Source organism: Echeneis naucrates, chromosome 7 (genome assembly GCF_900963305.1).
Source record: "Echeneis naucrates chromosome 7, fEcheNa1.1, whole genome shotgun sequence".
Taxonomy (NCBI): Eukaryota; Metazoa; Chordata; class Actinopteri; order Carangiformes; family Echeneidae; genus Echeneis; species Echeneis naucrates.
The window spans coordinates 14,276,873-14,294,901 of NC_042517.1; the positions used below are offsets into that span (position 1 = coordinate 14,276,873).

At 39.6% G+C, this 18,029-nt stretch overlaps 1 protein-coding gene across 1 annotated transcript; it reads right to left on the bottom strand.

The window, feature by feature from the left end:
- Positions 1-42: 42 nt before the first annotated feature.
- pkp1a (plakophilin 1a) lies at positions 43-14,854 on the bottom strand. Its single transcript, XM_029505713.1, has 15 exons — positions 14,501-14,854; positions 11,886-12,010; positions 8,668-8,850; positions 8,323-8,519; positions 8,060-8,201; positions 7,582-7,789; positions 6,700-6,868; positions 5,800-5,917; positions 4,187-4,351; positions 3,890-4,066; positions 3,509-3,662; positions 3,229-3,415; positions 2,455-2,536; positions 1,762-1,855; positions 43-1,616 (listed from the first exon to the last, which is right to left on the bottom strand). The coding sequence occupies exons 1-14, from the start codon at positions 14,676-14,678 to the stop codon at positions 1,793-1,795; spliced, it is 2,148 nt and encodes a 715-aa protein (XP_029361573.1). The 5' UTR covers positions 14,679-14,854; the 3' UTR covers positions 43-1,616; positions 1,762-1,792.
- Positions 14,855-18,029: the final 3,175 nt, after the last annotated feature.

The window sequence follows — 18,029 nt, forward strand, 5'->3', positions numbered from 1 at the left end:
AGACTCTTGCTGTTTTCAAACATGGTTCACATGGTGCCAACTTCAAGCATGAACATAGCAAGCCTTTTCTATTAGAGCACTAAATGACTTTATTTGATTGTTGAAGAAAATACAATCACTGACATGCATATATGTTATTTATTCTACATACAGACTGAATGACAGCATATGTTTGTGATGAGACACTACATTTCTTCACAAATGGAATTTAAAGTGATACCAACATCTGACAGCCTTTCCCGAGGAAAATAAACCTCTGCATGGCTGTATGTCAAGCCAAGAAACAGTTCAGTGCAGTAAAGTGTGCGACTGTGGGGAATCCAACTATCTCACGTCTTGGCACTGAGGCTGAAGGAAATGATTTGTGTTGAGCAGTTTTGGAAAGGTAACTGAATTATAAAAAGATTTTTTTCTGATTTCAGTAAAGAAAATATGGTTGGCTATGAGACTGAGAGTCTATTTCAACTGCGTTAGCACACGGAGCTCAGAAAGAACTTGGTAGAATAGGACATGTTCATTTCAATCAGCACATTAATGAACGAGCAATACAATAGAATGAGGCACTTCGCACGACACAAGAATCAGTTTGTCATTTTGGGCAAGAAGATTATTTGTAGTCTTTCAGAGACTTAAATGAAAGAAATCTATACCAAATGTTAAGATATCATCAGCACAAGCTAAATTTGGTTAAAATTAGGGACGAGCTTACCGGACTGACTAAAGGGATTGCATTTATATTAACACAATTTAAGTCTTGTTTTTTTTAGACGAACAAACGCATTGAACAAACATAACTTGTTAAAAAGCTTTTGCAGCTGCTATGGAGGTTGAATCCTATTACTTAGATAGAGCTGGTTAGCTGCCGCTGACAGATGAGAGGAAGTAACCAAAAATGCCATTAAGCTGTACTAAACATTAGAAAAGTAACATTTCTTCTATGAAACTTTACAAATTCGACTGCAATGTTTCTCTTGAACTGAACACTTGCTCAGTCTTTTACATACTGTAGGTAAAGAAAACACATTAAACCCTATTCAACCTATTAACTACAAAAAAAGCAAACAATTACAGATGAACAAATGAAACATTGTGTATTGTTTCTCCTTGATAGTGACAAAGCACACTCTGTAGATGTACAGAAGATTTAATCTGGCTAATTACAAATGATCAATCTCTTTTTAGCGCTTTTCTCCTTTTTTTCCTTATTACTTTAAATCTAACCTAATCCTTCCTCATGCCCACACTAGGATTATTTTAATTACATTTAACATGCAGTTTTAATTTAAAAATGTGTGTCTGAAGGCACTTTCACTGCAGAGTCTGGTGTGTTGAGGCTCACAGGCTGAAAGGACTAGGTTCACACATTTGACCCACCGTAACCACACCGACCCATTTAAATAGAAAGAAACATCCAAATTAAATACACACACCACCACTGGATCACTCATGAAATTAAAAGCGTCACTTCTCTCCAGAATGTACAATATACTGTAAGATTGACTCATATTTGATAGGCTCTTTCAGCGAGGCCATTTTATGAAGAATTTCACTCGTCGTTGAAAGGGTGTGGCCAAAGCAGTGTCTAAACATGTTGGTTTCCATCTGCAAGTACACACCTGAGCACATGGAGGAAAGAAGAGGGAAAAGAAAGAAAGACTATTTTAAAACCTTTTGATCCAAATTCTTTCTTTCATAACTAGCTCATTGAGCCTTTGAATCCTGGATTTCATGCAACAACAAGCATCCTCAAATGAGTCCTACCTGGAAGGCTGCGTGGCGGCGTCACACTCAATTACATTCTAGTTAACAGCTCTGTGATTTTGCCATTGACAAAAAGGGACTTGTTAAATCCCAGCTGTGGAGTCAAAGGTAGAAGAAATCAGTGAGAGGTGCTGAGCAGATGAAAGACAGACAGACAGACAGACAGACAGACAGACAGACACACAGACACACACAGCTCAGATTAGCTTTGGGTGAATTATATGTAAAAACCATAGTTTTCTGTCTGTTGCTCAACTCATAACATGCTTCAACTATGTGACGGATGTTCATACTCAGACTAATTCAGTTGTGTTTTCTCCTCTGCACTGTCCACCTCTGACTGTCACTGTTTTGACCTCTGCTGAATCTCTTGAAATATCCACATATCACTCCTCTCCGAATAGGCAGCAAGTACTGAAACCAGTCTGCTGGGATTCCAGTGTGACTGTTCCTGTGTTCATGGAACTCTTGGGTGTGGCAGGAGGGAAGGGAAAGTGACTGCGAGAGCCAGAAGTGTAATGATAAACACCCACCCATTTCACCCGGGCCCTCCCAATGTTCCTACAGAGCAGTGCGAACCTGTGCTGGACTCAAACCTTGTACACAAGTACAGGAAAGTTGTGGAGTGCCTTCCTGAGAGGATTTGAACTCACAGGTCAACTGAATGTTTTGCATTTCACCTCCATTAGTTACCTTTCTCACAACACCTTGCAAAGTCTTGTCATTCCATAAGCTGTACAGAAGCAATGATGCTGCTTTGCTGGATTTAGGTGAGCTAGGACAAAAGGAGAAAGCACTTTAGGAGAGGACACACAAAAACCAACAGGAAAGCAAGAGCAGATGGAAGGTAATATGGCCAATTACTCACCATCAAGAATGGACAGAAAGGAACAGAATTTAGACAGTTAAGATTATGGATACTTGGAACACAGAGGTGGACACAGAGATTGTTGTTATGATTAAATAACATTTGACAATGAACTACAATAGGAGCTGCAGTGCTGATGGGAGATTAGATTACTTGATATATTTACACTCACTGAAAAAAGGGAAGAATGCTTAATTTGCTTATTGTACCAGATCTTTTAGAAACATTATTAAGTTGCTCACAGTCTCTTTCCGTGGAGAGAGTTTCGATGAGATGTGAATTTCGGCTGTGATATAAGTGAGGTGTTGAATGTTTGCAGCAGAGACAAGTGCAGCAATCTTTATTCAGATTATATTTTGCTCTGTTGCTCATTTTAAATGATTGACAAAGACTTTCTCAGAAAAGTAATGTTTCTAAAAAGGAGGGGAACCTTTGATATTCTAAATAATGCTGAATGATACAAGAGAGGAATCTCAGGCAAATCTGAAAACATTGCCAGACAAAACCTGAAACTAGCAGCATGGGAAAATAACACAAGAAAAGTGAGTTTATATAAATGCACCTCAATCAATGCAGATATTAATAACTTAAAAACTCACTTATCCTCAGCGAGGTTAGCCAGCGATGTCACAAAAGTACTGTCAATGACCTTTTTGCCGGCCTCAGGGTCCGCCATTATCAGATTCTGCGCTGTGTTACAAACCATTGCAAGAGTGTCGCCACCTTTTCCTTTTTGCCGGGTGCCAAAAGTGATGAGCTGTGTGAGGTCAGGCAGAATCTGCTTGGCTACAGCGAGGACGAAAGAAACAGGGGATCAGATATATGTGGGCTACGCAACATAACTGACAGGCAGTATCAACACACCACGCTTCTCCTCACCCATGGTGGCCTGGACACTGCTATTACGAGACATGTTACTCAGCAGGGATACGGCTGTCTTTTGGAGGCCGGGGTTTGTTGACTTAAGCAGAGGAGAAATGTGCAGCAGAGTTTCCATCTTCTGAACCAGAATGTGGCTCATGGCCATGGAGCCCTGTGACAAAATCCAGTCCAGATGATTTAGCAATTCTGACAATGCAGGTCTCTTCTTCTTCTTTCTAGATCCATGAAGACAAACCTCTACCCTATCTCACAAAACAAGCTAGGTCATCTCAAGAATGCCGTTATTGTGCCATTAATCCTACCACCTTGTGTCTATGTTGATTTTCTCATCTTATAAATCAATCTGGGATAATCCTGGATGTCTATCTCCCCACTCACCAGTTCCTTGCCGGCAGTGAGGTTCTGCAGCACCCCGCAGCAGGCCTCCCGGGTGGAGTCGTTCTTGGAGGAGCCCAGCAGAGACAGGTAGGTTTGCATGGCTTTGGGATGGCACAGCCAGTTTTGACCTGATGGGGCACTGTCATCTAGCGTCATCTGACTCATATCAAAGGAAAACTGAAGAGACAAGAAGAGGTGAGAATGGAAGTGGGGCTTGGATTAAAGGGACTGTCACGATTAAGACAACAAACATCGGAGATGTGCTTTTTTTGGCGTGATGTGCTAGTTGATGCCCACCTGCTTCTGAGCCTTGCTGCTCTTTGGGCTGAAGCATCCAACTGTGGGGCTTTTCCTGCCATCAGTAGCATCAGCCCGAGCTCGGTAGCTGCTAAAGCAGTTAGGTTCTTCTTTCTCCAGTTGGTAGGTCAGGTTATGGAGAATGCATACACAGTTCTCTACAGCCTAGAAATGGCAGAAGCACAGCAGATAGTTAGTGACTCTATCAAACACACATTTGTGTGTTCAAAGAGAGAGTAGCAAATAAAAAAAGATGGTTCTCAGTTAAGTGTTTCTTGTATGAAAAGATCCAATAACATTGTCATTTTTTCTTGTGTCTCATAATAATGGAAGACTGATTAACTGCCAAGGCCTGGGGTTTGGGGCATGGAGCCCATCCCAGCTCACTTTGGGCCAGTCTACCATAGGACAGATATATAAAGACGCTCACACTCATGTCTACAATAAAAACAATAATAATAATAATAATAATAATAATAATAATAATGGACAGCACGGCGGTATAGTGGTTAGTGTTGTTGCCTCAAAGCAAGGTTGTGGGTTTGACTCCATTCTGTGTGAAGTTTGCATATTCTCCCCGTGCCTGTGTGTGTTTCGTCCCACCGTCCAAAGACATCATGTTTAGGATAACTGGTGACTCTAAATTGTCCGTAGGTCTGAGTGTGAGTGTGAGTGGTTGTTGGTCTCTGTATGTTGGCCCTGTGAAGGATAGGTGCCCTGTCCACGGTGTAGCCCACCCCCGCCCAAGGTGAACTGGGATTGGCTTCAGCATCCCCCGCGACCCAGAAATGGAGAAGAATAATAATCAAGAATAATAATGAAACATTTTATTTATAATGCACTTTACATTTGAAGCAAGCCTCAAAGAGCTACAAATACAAAAACAAGATTAAAAATTATTATCAACACTCAACAATTAAAGTGCTAAAAAGATAAGCTATTTCTAGTCCAAATCCTACGGACAATGTAGAGTCACTAGTAAACCAAAACCTGCGCGTCTTTGGGCTATGGGAGGAAGCCGGAGCACTCAGAGGTACCCCAGCCGGCATGGGGAGAACATGCAAACTCCACATAGAAAGGCCCAAGACTCACACCCATTACCTTTTCGCTGTGCATTTTTCCCCACCACCCACATTACACTATTTTCACCCTTGCACATGCAGACAACACTAAAAAAAAAAAAAAAAAACCTGATAACTACTATAACTGGTGTTGTGTGGTTCAACAGCAACAGCACAGACATAGCATTATACAGACAACCACTCCCAAAACCTCTGTAAATGAGAGTGCCTATCCAAGCACACTAACTATGGACAAACACACACAGATTTGCCTGCTTATCTATGTATCTGCCTCTATGGATGTATGTGGGAAATTTGACAATATATATTTACTTGCTAGTATAAGAATTACTAGTCAAAATAGCTGCTGCTGCCAATTTCTGGTGATTCACTTCCCGATTCATTGTTTCACCTCTACCTAGCATTGAAAATGTTATGGTTAGTGATGATGACAGTAATTAAAAGAAGAGTGAAGGTATAATATAACTCAGCAGAAAAAGGTAACCTGAAATGATCTGAGGTAGTGCAACTGTGGGTTCACAGTGGGTTTACCTTGTCATCAGGGCTTTCCTCTGCCACACAGGACTGGACATAATTCATAAGGGAGTCAATGAGGCCAGGGCAGGCTCTCATTGCCTTCCTCTCATTCTCACTTGCGCAGCTCAGGTTCCTTAAATGGATAACATCATTCAACCAACCATTTAAATGTGAATAGATATGCTAGCGGGGCTGAAGCATTATTATAGACAAAGAACCGCATGTGTCTCAGCAGGTAACTTGCTACCATCACGCGTTGTGAGCAAACCTGATCAGGCAGTTTGGTGAGCAGAAATTTCCCAAGCATTCAAATCAAATCAAATCAAATTCTATTTAAATAGCACCAAATGACAACAAAGTTACCTCAAGGTATTTTACATGTAGAGCAGGTGTAGACCAAAGTCTTAATAGTATATGTGCAATATACATGCATGAAATGCATCTGGTGTAGTGTACAGAACATAAATTACATGATCACATAATTACAGGTAATTACAGGTGGTTGGATCAAAAGACTCAAGCTGGAGGAAGAAATCAGACAAAAGAGCTGTTCACTTTACTAAGAGGTTAGCTTTTTACAATATTTTTACTCTTCACAAATCAGCTGATCTTTTCTCATTAAACCATTAATCCAACATGAGTTAATCAACATCTTCAGATTTCTGGACTTCCCTTTCCAAACACTCTCTGTGATAGACCCTGTTACCATTGACTACTGTCTTTCCTAGTTGTGGGGATTTTTGGGGCTTGAGTTGTTTTGTCTGAGTATTGAAACCCTGAAAATATCCAACCAAAAATTAAGTGTAAGTGAGAAAAGAAGCCAAAAAAAAAAAAAAAGTTCTTTGGCTAATAAAATGTATTGGGATTATCAGTATAGATCATATATATGAAGGATACCTATAGAAACATCCTCACCTCAGACACCCAGTGGCGTTGTAGAACACATCAGGGTGTATGTTGTTGTTGTTGATGTTGTCTGACCAGCAGGTGAATGGCACCACCACATTCTCAGTCAGAGCGGGCAGCGCTGTCAGCGTCAGCTCTTTCTTCAGGTCATCGCTGGAGGACAAGTTCCACAGCAGGCCTACATGTTGCAAGTTCAATTTAGTTACAAAAAAATAATAATAATAATTAAAAAATATCCTTTAGAAAAGAAGATTTATGAGTCATTTCATCCAAGCATCCCTTGGTGTTAGTGTTCATCTTCTTCAAAACATGGTGAAATTAATAGTTGAAAAACCAAAAAGAATGGATTAACAGGATGGCTGTATTTACCCGTTATGAGTTACCAAATGCCTTATTTTCCTCCTTTGCTACTGAGTAAATTCAGGAATTGTATAAATGACGCACATAGTTAAGACTGGGCATTTCTACAAGGACAATATTCCTCATATTCCTCCACATACACTGTTTATCCCTTTGTTTTTGTCTTTTCTGCTTTCATTTTTCTTTTGCAGATTTGATGAATTTGATGAACAGGTATAAATCTTGGCAAAGGAGGAAGAGGAAGACAGTTTAGGATTTGTGTTTGTGTGTGTTTATATATTTTTTTTTTATATGTACATACGGAAACGTTTTGTATGTTCTATTGGTGATCTGATCTGCTGCATATATGTTTTTCACTCTATATGTTCAATAAAAACAGTAGGAATAGAAAAAAATGCACAGTGTTGTAAACCACATGTTCTTGCTCAGTGTATTTGAGTCTATTTTTCCAGCAGTGCATGAATTAAAAGCCCACTGTGTCTCGATTTCCCTTAATATTTGGAAATCCTCTCTCAAAAAAAGACATCTTACCTGTTATTTGTTTCTGAGTGTCAGTACAATCGGTCTCCTTTAGAAGCTGCAGGGCCTTAGCTATCCCAGTGTAGTGTTGAACCTCCTGCTTGTTTTTTTCGTGCTTGAACACCAAGTTCCTCAGAGCCCCAGCAGCTGCCAGACTCACCATGGGGTTGGGGCTCCTGAGCAGAGTTATCAGACCAGGGATGCCTTCTAGTTGGAAAACCTACGAGATGAAAATGTGGAAGGAACAGGTTTGGGTGTGGCATCATACTGACAACACTGTAAATTGGAAACAGAACTATCAGCCGAGTGTGACAATTGCTCTCTTCTTCCTCTCCCTGTAGGCAGGTTACACAAAGGTTCCCAGATCCGCCCCCTGCTTATATATCTACAGTGCAAGACAATGCTAACACACAACAGGGTATGTGTGCTTTTTGGAAGGTGTGTCTCTACAAGAAGCCATAAAAGTTCATTTTCGCACGAGTGCTCAGACCTCCTGTTTGGCATGCTCCTCTTTAAAGGTGGTGTGTTGGATGAAAGTGGCTCCGAACTGCTGGAAATTCTCCTCAGGGTGAGACAGGTATGACACAGCATCCTTTAGGGTCACGTCTGAAATGTTTATTCCACTGTCCAACCTGAAGGCATCGAAAAAGACTTCAGTGAACGGCTTGCTTTAAATTCAGTGTAGGAAATTGTTTCTGACTCAGTTAATAGAATATAAGAGTCATTCGAAAGTATGGGACTAGATGAACTCACGCTGTTTGCTGCAAGTCCATCCTTGATGGTTTTAGGGTGCCCATCTTGCCCTCAGTGCCAGAGGGGACGAAGGGCGGATTGACAAGGCGTGTCTGGCTGTTGGTCATCTGAGTGCCGTTGGGAATGGAATGAGTGCTGTGTCTGCTGCCTCGAGTCTGGACGCCGTACTGGCTCTGATATCCCTGCCCTTTGGCTCTCTGTGGAAAGAGAAATTAAGACTGTAATTTATTGCTGTGGAGTGACACTCTTTGGCACTTTCAGTTTTTATGTTTAACTGCATTTCTCATAACATGTTTAGGTACATCAGCGGAACCACAGGTTGGGGGAATAAGAATAACTGATCACCAAAAAAGATGCAGGAGCAGAAGATAATGGAGGAGCCAGGGCGGGGTCACTGCAGCTGGGTGTTAGCCCATTGGACTGCTGGATCCAGCTGGAACCTTGGATTTTCTGTTCCCATGTGCCCGAGTTGCTGTTAAGTGTTCTCATGGATTTAGTGGACTGACTGCGACTCTTCTGAGTGTTTATCTAAAAAGGAAGAACGTGCAGTTGATGAGATTTACTTCCACAAACCTGGATAACCATGTATGGCATATCCATGGTTCCCCAGGGGATAATCAGCTTTAAAACTGCAGTACCCAGACACTACATTATTTATAGAAAAACACACCAGTGGCACATTGTAAGAATTTTCCCAACAGTCACTTGTGGACATCTGTAAATCAGATTTTCCCCCCTGATAAAGTGCTGTGCAACTTTACAGTGTTTCTGATGAAATGTTCCAGGTAAGAGAAAAGGAGCATGTGACCTACTCTCTACAAGAGCATTATTTCAAAGACATCACTCTGTTAAGTTACCCAGAGGAAAATCACCTGGCATGGAGTCAGTATTCCTTTTTTCCTTCTTACTTTATGTTGAGGGCAGTAGAATGCACCAAACACATAATCACACAAACCCAGCTAACATAGTATCTGTCATTGGATACTACCTCACTGGAGACGAAGCTGTGTGCGTTATAAGACCCCTGGTGCAGTTGAGCAGGTTCTCACAGAGGAGCTTTGTGTGTGCAAGTCAGCCACATCAGCTGAAACATTCACGATCCCACAATCCACACGTTACCAAACAACATCATTTTCTGTAATTATGTACCATTTATATGATTTTTGGCTGTGTGTGTGTGTGTGTGTTGCTACATGAGATAAATTTTGGTAACGGCTAAACTCCACTGGCTGAAAATGTCTTGTTAATTAGTAATCAATAAGAATAATTAGTCATTCTTGCAACTGAAAATTTGTCTAACACTAACCCTAAAATTCCAAAAACACAGTGAGCATTAATGAGTAATCGGTGACTAGCAAGACAATGACAGGAAACACCCTCCCCCTTTCTTCTACCCTCCCACCCAAAAAAAAAAAAAAAAAAAATCATAAACATCGCAGTATGAACTCCCAGCAATGTTCACACAGTTAATCACAGGCGGTGACATGTTGACGTTTCGATTGGTGGAATTTATCAGGACATGTACCAGACAGATGGCAAGTGCACACATGCACACACAAAGTGTATATTTTTTCCCATTTTCCTCCATGCTAACCTACTTTCTGTCCGGTTTCAGGCAACACTGCGTGCTTAGTTACCAACCATATGTGGGCCCTGCTACGCAGAAGCAAAAGCATATGTCAAAAACGTGTGTTCTGCGGAGCAACTAAAAGCAGCACAGACTAACAGGATAATGTTTCTGTCCGATTAGATCCCAGGATACTAAATATTAAAGGGATTAAAATAGGAAACAAGCAGGAGGGGCAAGGTATACCTGTGTACTGCCATCAATAAGAGAATTCAACTGTTATTATGATTTGTGATTATGTAGCTGGGAATAAAAAGGAGGCACATGGAAAACATCATTAAAGTGTAAAAAAATCATCAATCCACCCAATACAAGACCTTTTGTCAAGGCCAAAAAAAAAACCAAAAAAAAAAAAAACCCAAAAGAGCACTGAAACGTACAATATGAATCTTTGCAATTTGTTTGTGCTCCTGTTATTCTCCATCATCATCCATAAAGTTCCCCTGTAAAATGTCCTGATTTCTGTAATCTTTTATTATTTGGGTAATAGTTAGTGGTGGTCTTGTACTGATATAATTTTTGATTATGATTTGTGTTTGTGTTTTTTTACAACACACGTTGTTGTAAAAAATTGGTCAATGCACAGTGATATAAAAATATACAACTGGAGAGAGAAGTCACTATTCAGCCATGAACTATACCCTGATTCCTGGTTTGTAGCTCTGCAGTACATCTCAAACCAAGTAGCTCAAGTATTAATTTAGCCTGTGGAATTTAGATAAGGTGACAGAATCAACGCATACATTATGAAAACAAGGGCTGAGAGAAATGCATACAATGGTGTGATGACTATGAACCCTCATCAACAAGAACAGATCATCACACTCCCTAGACATGCCTCAACTCACTGTCAGTAAGTCAGGTCAGACAAACCCAGAACTCCATACTCACACATAAACACAAAAACCACAACGATGAAGTGAATTTAATCCTGTGAGGAATTTGGATTAGTCCAGTCCTGCAAATGAGTTAAGGTGACTCTGAATTTGAGTGAGAAGACGCATTAATGAACTTGGTGCTTCAGCGTTTGAGCTGTGGGAAAGAGGCAGCAGAGCCAAACAACACACCATGAGTCTGCCCAGTTTCAGTGTCATAAATTACCTGAAGGCATAGATGTGCGTACTGGGAGATCACCCTACAAGTGCCAAGCTGGTGCTTAAGTGTCCCTACCAATTTATTTACCCATCTCAAAGTATCGTGCCATTGGTGCTCCGCATGAGCATTTATAATTTAAAGGTTTGAAATGGCACAGAATAGACAACGTCTTCAGATCACAGGGCAAAATGTTCAGTGTTCTCTCATTTGTGAGGCAAAAATAGGTTTCCTAAAGCAAATTAAGAGATCCAGACCTTTTTAAAGCAGAACTGCAGAGCAAGTGACTGCTGAGCTCAGAAAAGAGTGTTCTGTCAATTACTGTGATAAATATTCACCCTTTTAAACCTTTTATAGTAAACATAAAATATAGCCGTGAACAAATTCAATTCAAGTAATCCATACTTTTTTCATCATTCTATCAAAGACAGAAATCAAACCATGTTAACAGATTTCCTTTCTTCCTAACAATGATGGGAAATGACGGCCATGTTTAAATATGAAGTCAGAGACAAAAGCCATTTAGCTTAGCTTAGCATGACAACTGCAGCGAGCCTAGCTTTGTTGCCTGACCCATGTTATCCTTTCATTGGAGCTCAATTAGCAATACCACACAAGGCACACTTTTCTATGAATTTCTATGAAAATACTAAAATACTACTAACAAACAAAATGAAATAAGTGGCTGAAGCAGTGATAAATAAATAATACTAAAGAAATAAATGTTCTGTAATTATGAGGGAAAAAAAAACTATTTGGTCTAAGTCTGTGAGGGTAAGATCGGTTTAGGCTGTGGTTATCTCTACAATAACAAATGGGGCTGGTGCAAGAGGGAAACAACTACCGTTTTGTTGTAGCCTGTTGTAGCCATGGTGGAGTTGGCGCGGGTGAAGACGCTATTTGCGCTGGCTGGAGAGAACTTGAACATTCCAAACTCTGTATATGTTGCCAAACTCTTTGACACAGGACCTGTTAACAGAAGAGACTCGTGAGGACAAAGTGATAATACACGACATAGACTTTGGGAGAGGCAAAATCCAAGATGGGCGCGCAGAAACACACATAATCCAAGAAAGAGAAATACTCGAGCGGGAGCATCAAGCGTGCAAGGCGGCATGAGGTGCACGAGGTTTCCACCATATTTTTATTTGGTCAATTGGTGCTTTGACGTTTGCTTTTATTTTTATGAGATGTTTGTTATCACTTAGATAAGTATCTATCCAAATGTTTATTGTGGTTTCTGCTACATAGTGTGTCCTTTATAAATGACGGGCTTAAACTTTGGTAAAATTAAAAATTTCAAAATCCAAATTCATGAGGCTCAGACGTTGCGGATTCTCCTCAGTCATTAGTTAATACCATTTTATACAGTCCATTAACTGATTATTCATTCATTATTCATTCATTATTCATTTTTGATGTATTTGAATAGATGTATGTTTATTGTCAGAATATATATCAGTTACTGACTCGGTTAGTAATTTAGTGGATTAGATCAGTTAATTGTAAAATAAATAGTAAGTATTTAATTTGCATCATCATATTTGTTTACACATATTACATCCTTTAAAAAAAAGGAAAATCAATAAAGCTGTCTATCATGATGTTATGTCTTTATTAATGGCTGACTTCAAGATTGGCATTGGCATTGTCATTTTGTATTTGAGTTCAGTAAGAGTCACCGTTTACCTCGGAGCATATTTAAGTACCTGTCTGTCTGGATGATTCATATAATTGTGTGGCTCACTGCTTTTTCATGCCAAATGTATAGCTGACTTAACCATTACAGGATTACTGCAGTCAAAACTAGTATAATCTTTAGAATAAGTATACCTCAACACTCTGGAATAAGAGAGGCCCTTTTGCTTTTTTTTAAGGCTGTCTCAATCATCAAGCACGCCCAAGTTTTCACTTTTAGCCTTAATAGCAAAGTAGATTGTAGATTGTTTTAATTTTCAGATAGCTGTAAATGAATCATTTGCTGAGTTTGAAACGATAAAGCGATATGTCTTTCCAGAACCAGTTAGTACTCATAATAATTAGATAATTAACAGATGTGAAGTTTTTATAGAGATGATTCAAAGGCTAGAAAAAGTTTTGCCTGTATTGCAAAAGTAAGAAGACCAGGTGGAATCGCTGTTCATTTTACTATGTTACAAACAAATTAATGAATTAATAAAATAACCAAAAGAGCGTTGTGGTTGATTTTTGGATTAACAAGCTCTTTTCATAGGCGTATTTGATGGATTATCATGGTTGTTCTTGACCATGCGGCAGAAATGTTCGAGGGGATATCTCATAACCTCATCACGTAAAAACCTCAACTGTCTGTGTGGCATTAGCTTCTTGTTTGACCCCGACACTGTGACTAAACACAATCCTGGATGTTGAAAAACAACAGTGGTGAGGTTAGTTTTTGTATGTGAGTAATATAATAACTTTAATGCGATAATGAAAATATGACACTATAAATCATATCTTTTTCCAAGGAATCCATTTGTGTTCCAATTTTGAACGATGAGTAACTGGATAACTGAAAGGCGTGTGCAACTCCAAACCTGCGGCTGTTTGCCATATCATTCACAGTTTGTTTACAGTTTACGTACCCTAGATATTCATCCTGGGTATATTATTACACTCCAACCAAAAACTCAGCTTACTTTGAGAATTTAAAGGGTTGGTTGTTTTTTTTTTAAGCTAATAGTTTATAATAAATTGTGACTGAAAAGTAAAGACAGAATTTACTTAACTTGTTTTTTACAAAATTTCAAGTCTGTAAATATTTGTTTTTACAAATATTACGTTGTAAAATATAATATTGTTTTTGTTTTGTTTTTGTAAATTTTTGTATTTTACAAATACATTAAGATAATATAAGATATTGTTTTGGCTGTATGTCTGTTAAATGGCCTATATTTTTCTAAAAGGTGAGAGTGTTCTGTAAACTCTGGTTTACAGTCTTTATCGTGAGTGCCACAAATTTCACAACCACTTTAAACACAAATAGTGTCAGCAAGACAGTAAAAAGACGGCAGATAACAGACCACTACGCTATGAAAGGCTGCAGATGACTGTCCTGGTTGTCTTTTACAACCACACGCATCTCAACACGCTGGGAGGATCTTTCCCAAGTTTTGGAAGAGCTTTGCGAAGCCTCTTGCAAGAAACACCCAGTATGTTGAAAGACAAAAGCAATTTTCAAGCTGTGGATGTGCGTGTGTGTTTGTGATTTTTAAACCCATCACAAAGACAAACAGCTCTGAATAGTCTCACACCAAAACAAAACACACCTGTGAGTCTGAATAAATCCTGCTCTGACAACAATCACAAATCACAAACAAGAGCTGCACACCTCCCCACTTTTAACCACATTAACCTGGAAACACGAAAGCTTGAGCGCACTAAGGTCACTGTTCTTATTATAACAGCACGGCTGTGTTCATGTTAAAGTGTCCATACTTGTCGGGGACACCAGGTCGGCCTTCACTTGCTTCGACTTGCCCCTCTTGATGCTGTGCACTTGATCGAGCACGCGCCGCTGTCCCGAGCGCAGTTTGTCGTCGGAGGGCACCGCGAGCGACGTGTCGTCCGCGCCCCCGACGGTCATGGCTGACCTCAGCGGCTCCGGAGCCATCATCTTCCCTGGTCGGTGTCCTTCTCAGAAAGCCGGCGGATTAGAGCAGGTTCCGGAGCGACCGTCCCCCCCGGAGTCCCCTTCAGGCGGATAGCACAGCAGACTGACCTCAACTCGGACTGAGGCTGGGAGAAGGTACTGATGTTCCCAGCAGCGGGAAACTCCACCTCCACCCTGAACACACACACACACACACACACACACACACACACACCGACCGCGCCCAGATGAGGTGGGACTTGGAGCTGAGTTCACAGGCAGGTGTGGACTGAAGGGAGGACCCGCTGGGAGGTAAAATACACATCCAGCTTCAGTACATTCAACACACAACAGCTAAACAATGACAAAACACAAGTCACTGACTATAGTAGTTTACATAAGACTACACACGCAGTTATTTCATATCCCATTACAGAAATACGCCACAGCTAGAGTGAAGCTACTCGTTTATCTGGTTAAGGGACATTTCCATACTTCCCCCCTGATAGTTTCTACATTAGGTTGAGAAAGTAAAATATATTTTTTAAAAAGCCCATAAGTTCATTTATAATATTTAAATATATTGACCTCAGTCAGCTGCAACATGCAAATGCTGTCCGTGCTTTCAAACAAGGCATTGCTTTGTTATTCTTTATGTATAAAGATAAATAAGAATTCTGTTACTAAATTATACAATAAGTTTGTTTTATTTAGCATTTTCATTCATATTTTGTTTTTCCTTTATGACCTAAGATAGTTGAATAAGATTATATTCTTCCCAAACGTTTTTGTTAATTTTATAATCATTTAAAATATTGTACTAAACTAAGAAAAATAGCCCCACCCCTTATTTTTCCATATATTTTGTGTCAACTCACAAATATATCTGCACATCATTACATATATACTAATCCATGCACCAAGATATAAAACACTGAGGGCTGAATGACTATAAAATTTGAGAGGGGTTATGACCTGAGCAAGCAAAACATGCAGTTAGAGAAAGGAAGAAAGGAGGAATCCAAAAGAAGGAAAGGGAATGCAGGAATGCACAAGATGAAAGAAAGGAGAAGGGAGAAGGAAAGAAAAGGATATAATATGAGCAGACGCTTTCTGCAGAACCGGATTGTTTTGGCTACATTTCTGCAGATGGCTTTTTCTCACCACACCCTTCACCATGATTCTGCTGAACTAATTAAGGCATACAATGTGAGGGGTTTTTTTTTTTGTTTGGATTGTGACACACATAGTGTATGTGTATGTATGTATATCTCAACCAGACTGAGAAAACCAGGACTGTGTACTTTTATGTATTCAAGGTGAGATACTGCCACCACCAACCTGTTAACTATGTTTGCCATACTCCTGCACGGAGCAGCTAAGTACCACACCCTGCCCAAGAGCTTTGTTCACCTGCAGTTCTGGCAGCATGGCAATAATGAGTGGAGCCTTCACAAAACAGTCTATACAAAACAGTCACCAAAGAGTGAGTGTATTTGTGTGAGAAGGGTATAATCTGTTTTATAAACTTGAAGTCACAATGAGGACCTCTGTGTAAAAACCTGTATCACTCTAAAGCCGTTGCACATTTAGTCACAACATGCAGTTGTAATTAATATTAAATACATGTCTTCACTGACGTTAAGAGGAACGTGTACTTACTCAGCAGAAACTTCCTCGGCCCAAACACCAAACAAAAGGTCACTTACGGTGATTGTAGCTTGAATATAGGAAAGGACTGCTGCTACAGTATGCCACACCTTTTATCATTTAAACACTGGGTTTCATGCACTGTGAAGCTGCTAACATATTACAAATGTGTCGAATTGCATGATTGTGACAGATCCTTAAAAGCCTTTAAGTTGATGTAGAGGCACACAGTAACGCAATAGTTCAATGTTCGCGTCTTCAAAAGCAGACGTTTTGCTGCTGATAAATCTCAACCTCTGCCCTGCAAAATTAGCATGTCAGTGGAATGTATAGCATGCAATGTCAGTCACGTTTGTAATATGCAACTTCTCGCTAGAGTCTGGTTACGCTCCCTGAAGGTATTAGACATGTTGCTCACTGTGAAGCTTTCTCACTTGCAGGCAACCAAGCACAAATTATGATGAATATTTGACAGTCACATAAATTTGAAGTGTGCACTTAATTTACATTGAATGACTGAAGAATAAAAGAAATGGCTCAAGAAGAAACAGCTAATTGGATGAGATGAAATTTCTGACTCTTCTCACCAAGTCAAGGTGCCTTCAATTTATCTTTTGTCCTTTCTATCTTTGATAAAATGAACAGCTGTTTGAATTGACAAGCCAAGACCTATAGAAACACATTGTTGCAAATGAGAAATCAATGTTATATAACTGAAAAGAAAGCAGGAGCGCAAGAGTGAATGACAAGACAGGAATCATTCTGATTGGCTGATGTGCATTTGCAAGCGTTTGCTTGACAGCACTTCAGGTACATGCCACCCAATGTCCTACTGATCCAGGTCAATGTTTTAACAATGTGGTGGTGAAATTCATGCAACAGCACCACCTGCCAGAACAAATGAGGCCTGCAGCATCTGTGGAATAAAGCCTGAACATGAATGGTAATGAGAAGAAGGCAATGGAAATCATAGAAGTGGGGATTAGGGTTAGTCTTTCAATGCACCAGTAAATGTTTACTACGTCTTTACATCTAATCAGGTTGTGCAATTGTAATTCATTAACAGTTACAAGTTTTTTTTGGTTAAAAAAAAATTTCTTACTGTCATGACTCAGAGCTACAAGAATCTGCATACATCTTGTGATTTTATTGGTACAACATGAAGGCACAGATTTGACTCACCGAGCAGACTTGACCAAAAGAGTGACGAGGCACAGCCAGAGTACACAAACAGGAAAGAGATTATAAAATACAACACTTTTGGCCAATCGCACAGTGAATATTAAATGAAGGTCTTATTTAAAACTGAACCAGTTTCATGATACAAAGTGAAAAGACAAAGAGTTGCCATATGGTTAAAGATTATCCTGCCAGAAGAGGGCGTGTCAAATAACAGTTACCATAAAAAAATAATAATAAAAAAAAAAAAAAAATAATAATAATCTGGTAGTTGTGTACCAGACAATGAAAACATTACATAGACCAAAAGGGGGAAAAAGCAAGTGTCTGTTGGATAGTTTGTTAGTGTTATCAGGCAAAAATCTACCCCAGTGCACTATGGGTAACCTTTGTGTGGTCTGTACCAGACATAATTTTTGCATACATCAGAGAAGAAAAAAAAAACAAAAACAAACCGAAGACACTCATCATTTATGATGCTTAGTGTAACACTTCTAGCTCAGCTGGTAAAATACAAAACAGATCAAAGTTAATTTTTACAAAAAC

Excerpts from the sequence above, each read along its gene's own strand:
- pkp1a (XM_029505713.1), bottom strand. The coding sequence starts at position 14,678 with ATGATGGCTCCGGAGCCGCTGAGGTCAGCCATGACCGTCGGGGGCGCG. Across the intron at positions 4,067-4,186 it reads GCAGCAAGGCTCAGAAGCAG|TTTTCCTTTGATATGAGTCA; the intron begins GTGGGCATCAAC and ends TTGTCTCTTCAG. Across the intron at positions 3,663-3,889 it reads TCACTGCCGGCAAGGAACTG|GGCTCCATGGCCATGAGCCA; the intron begins GTGAGTGGGGAG and ends ATTTTGTCACAG.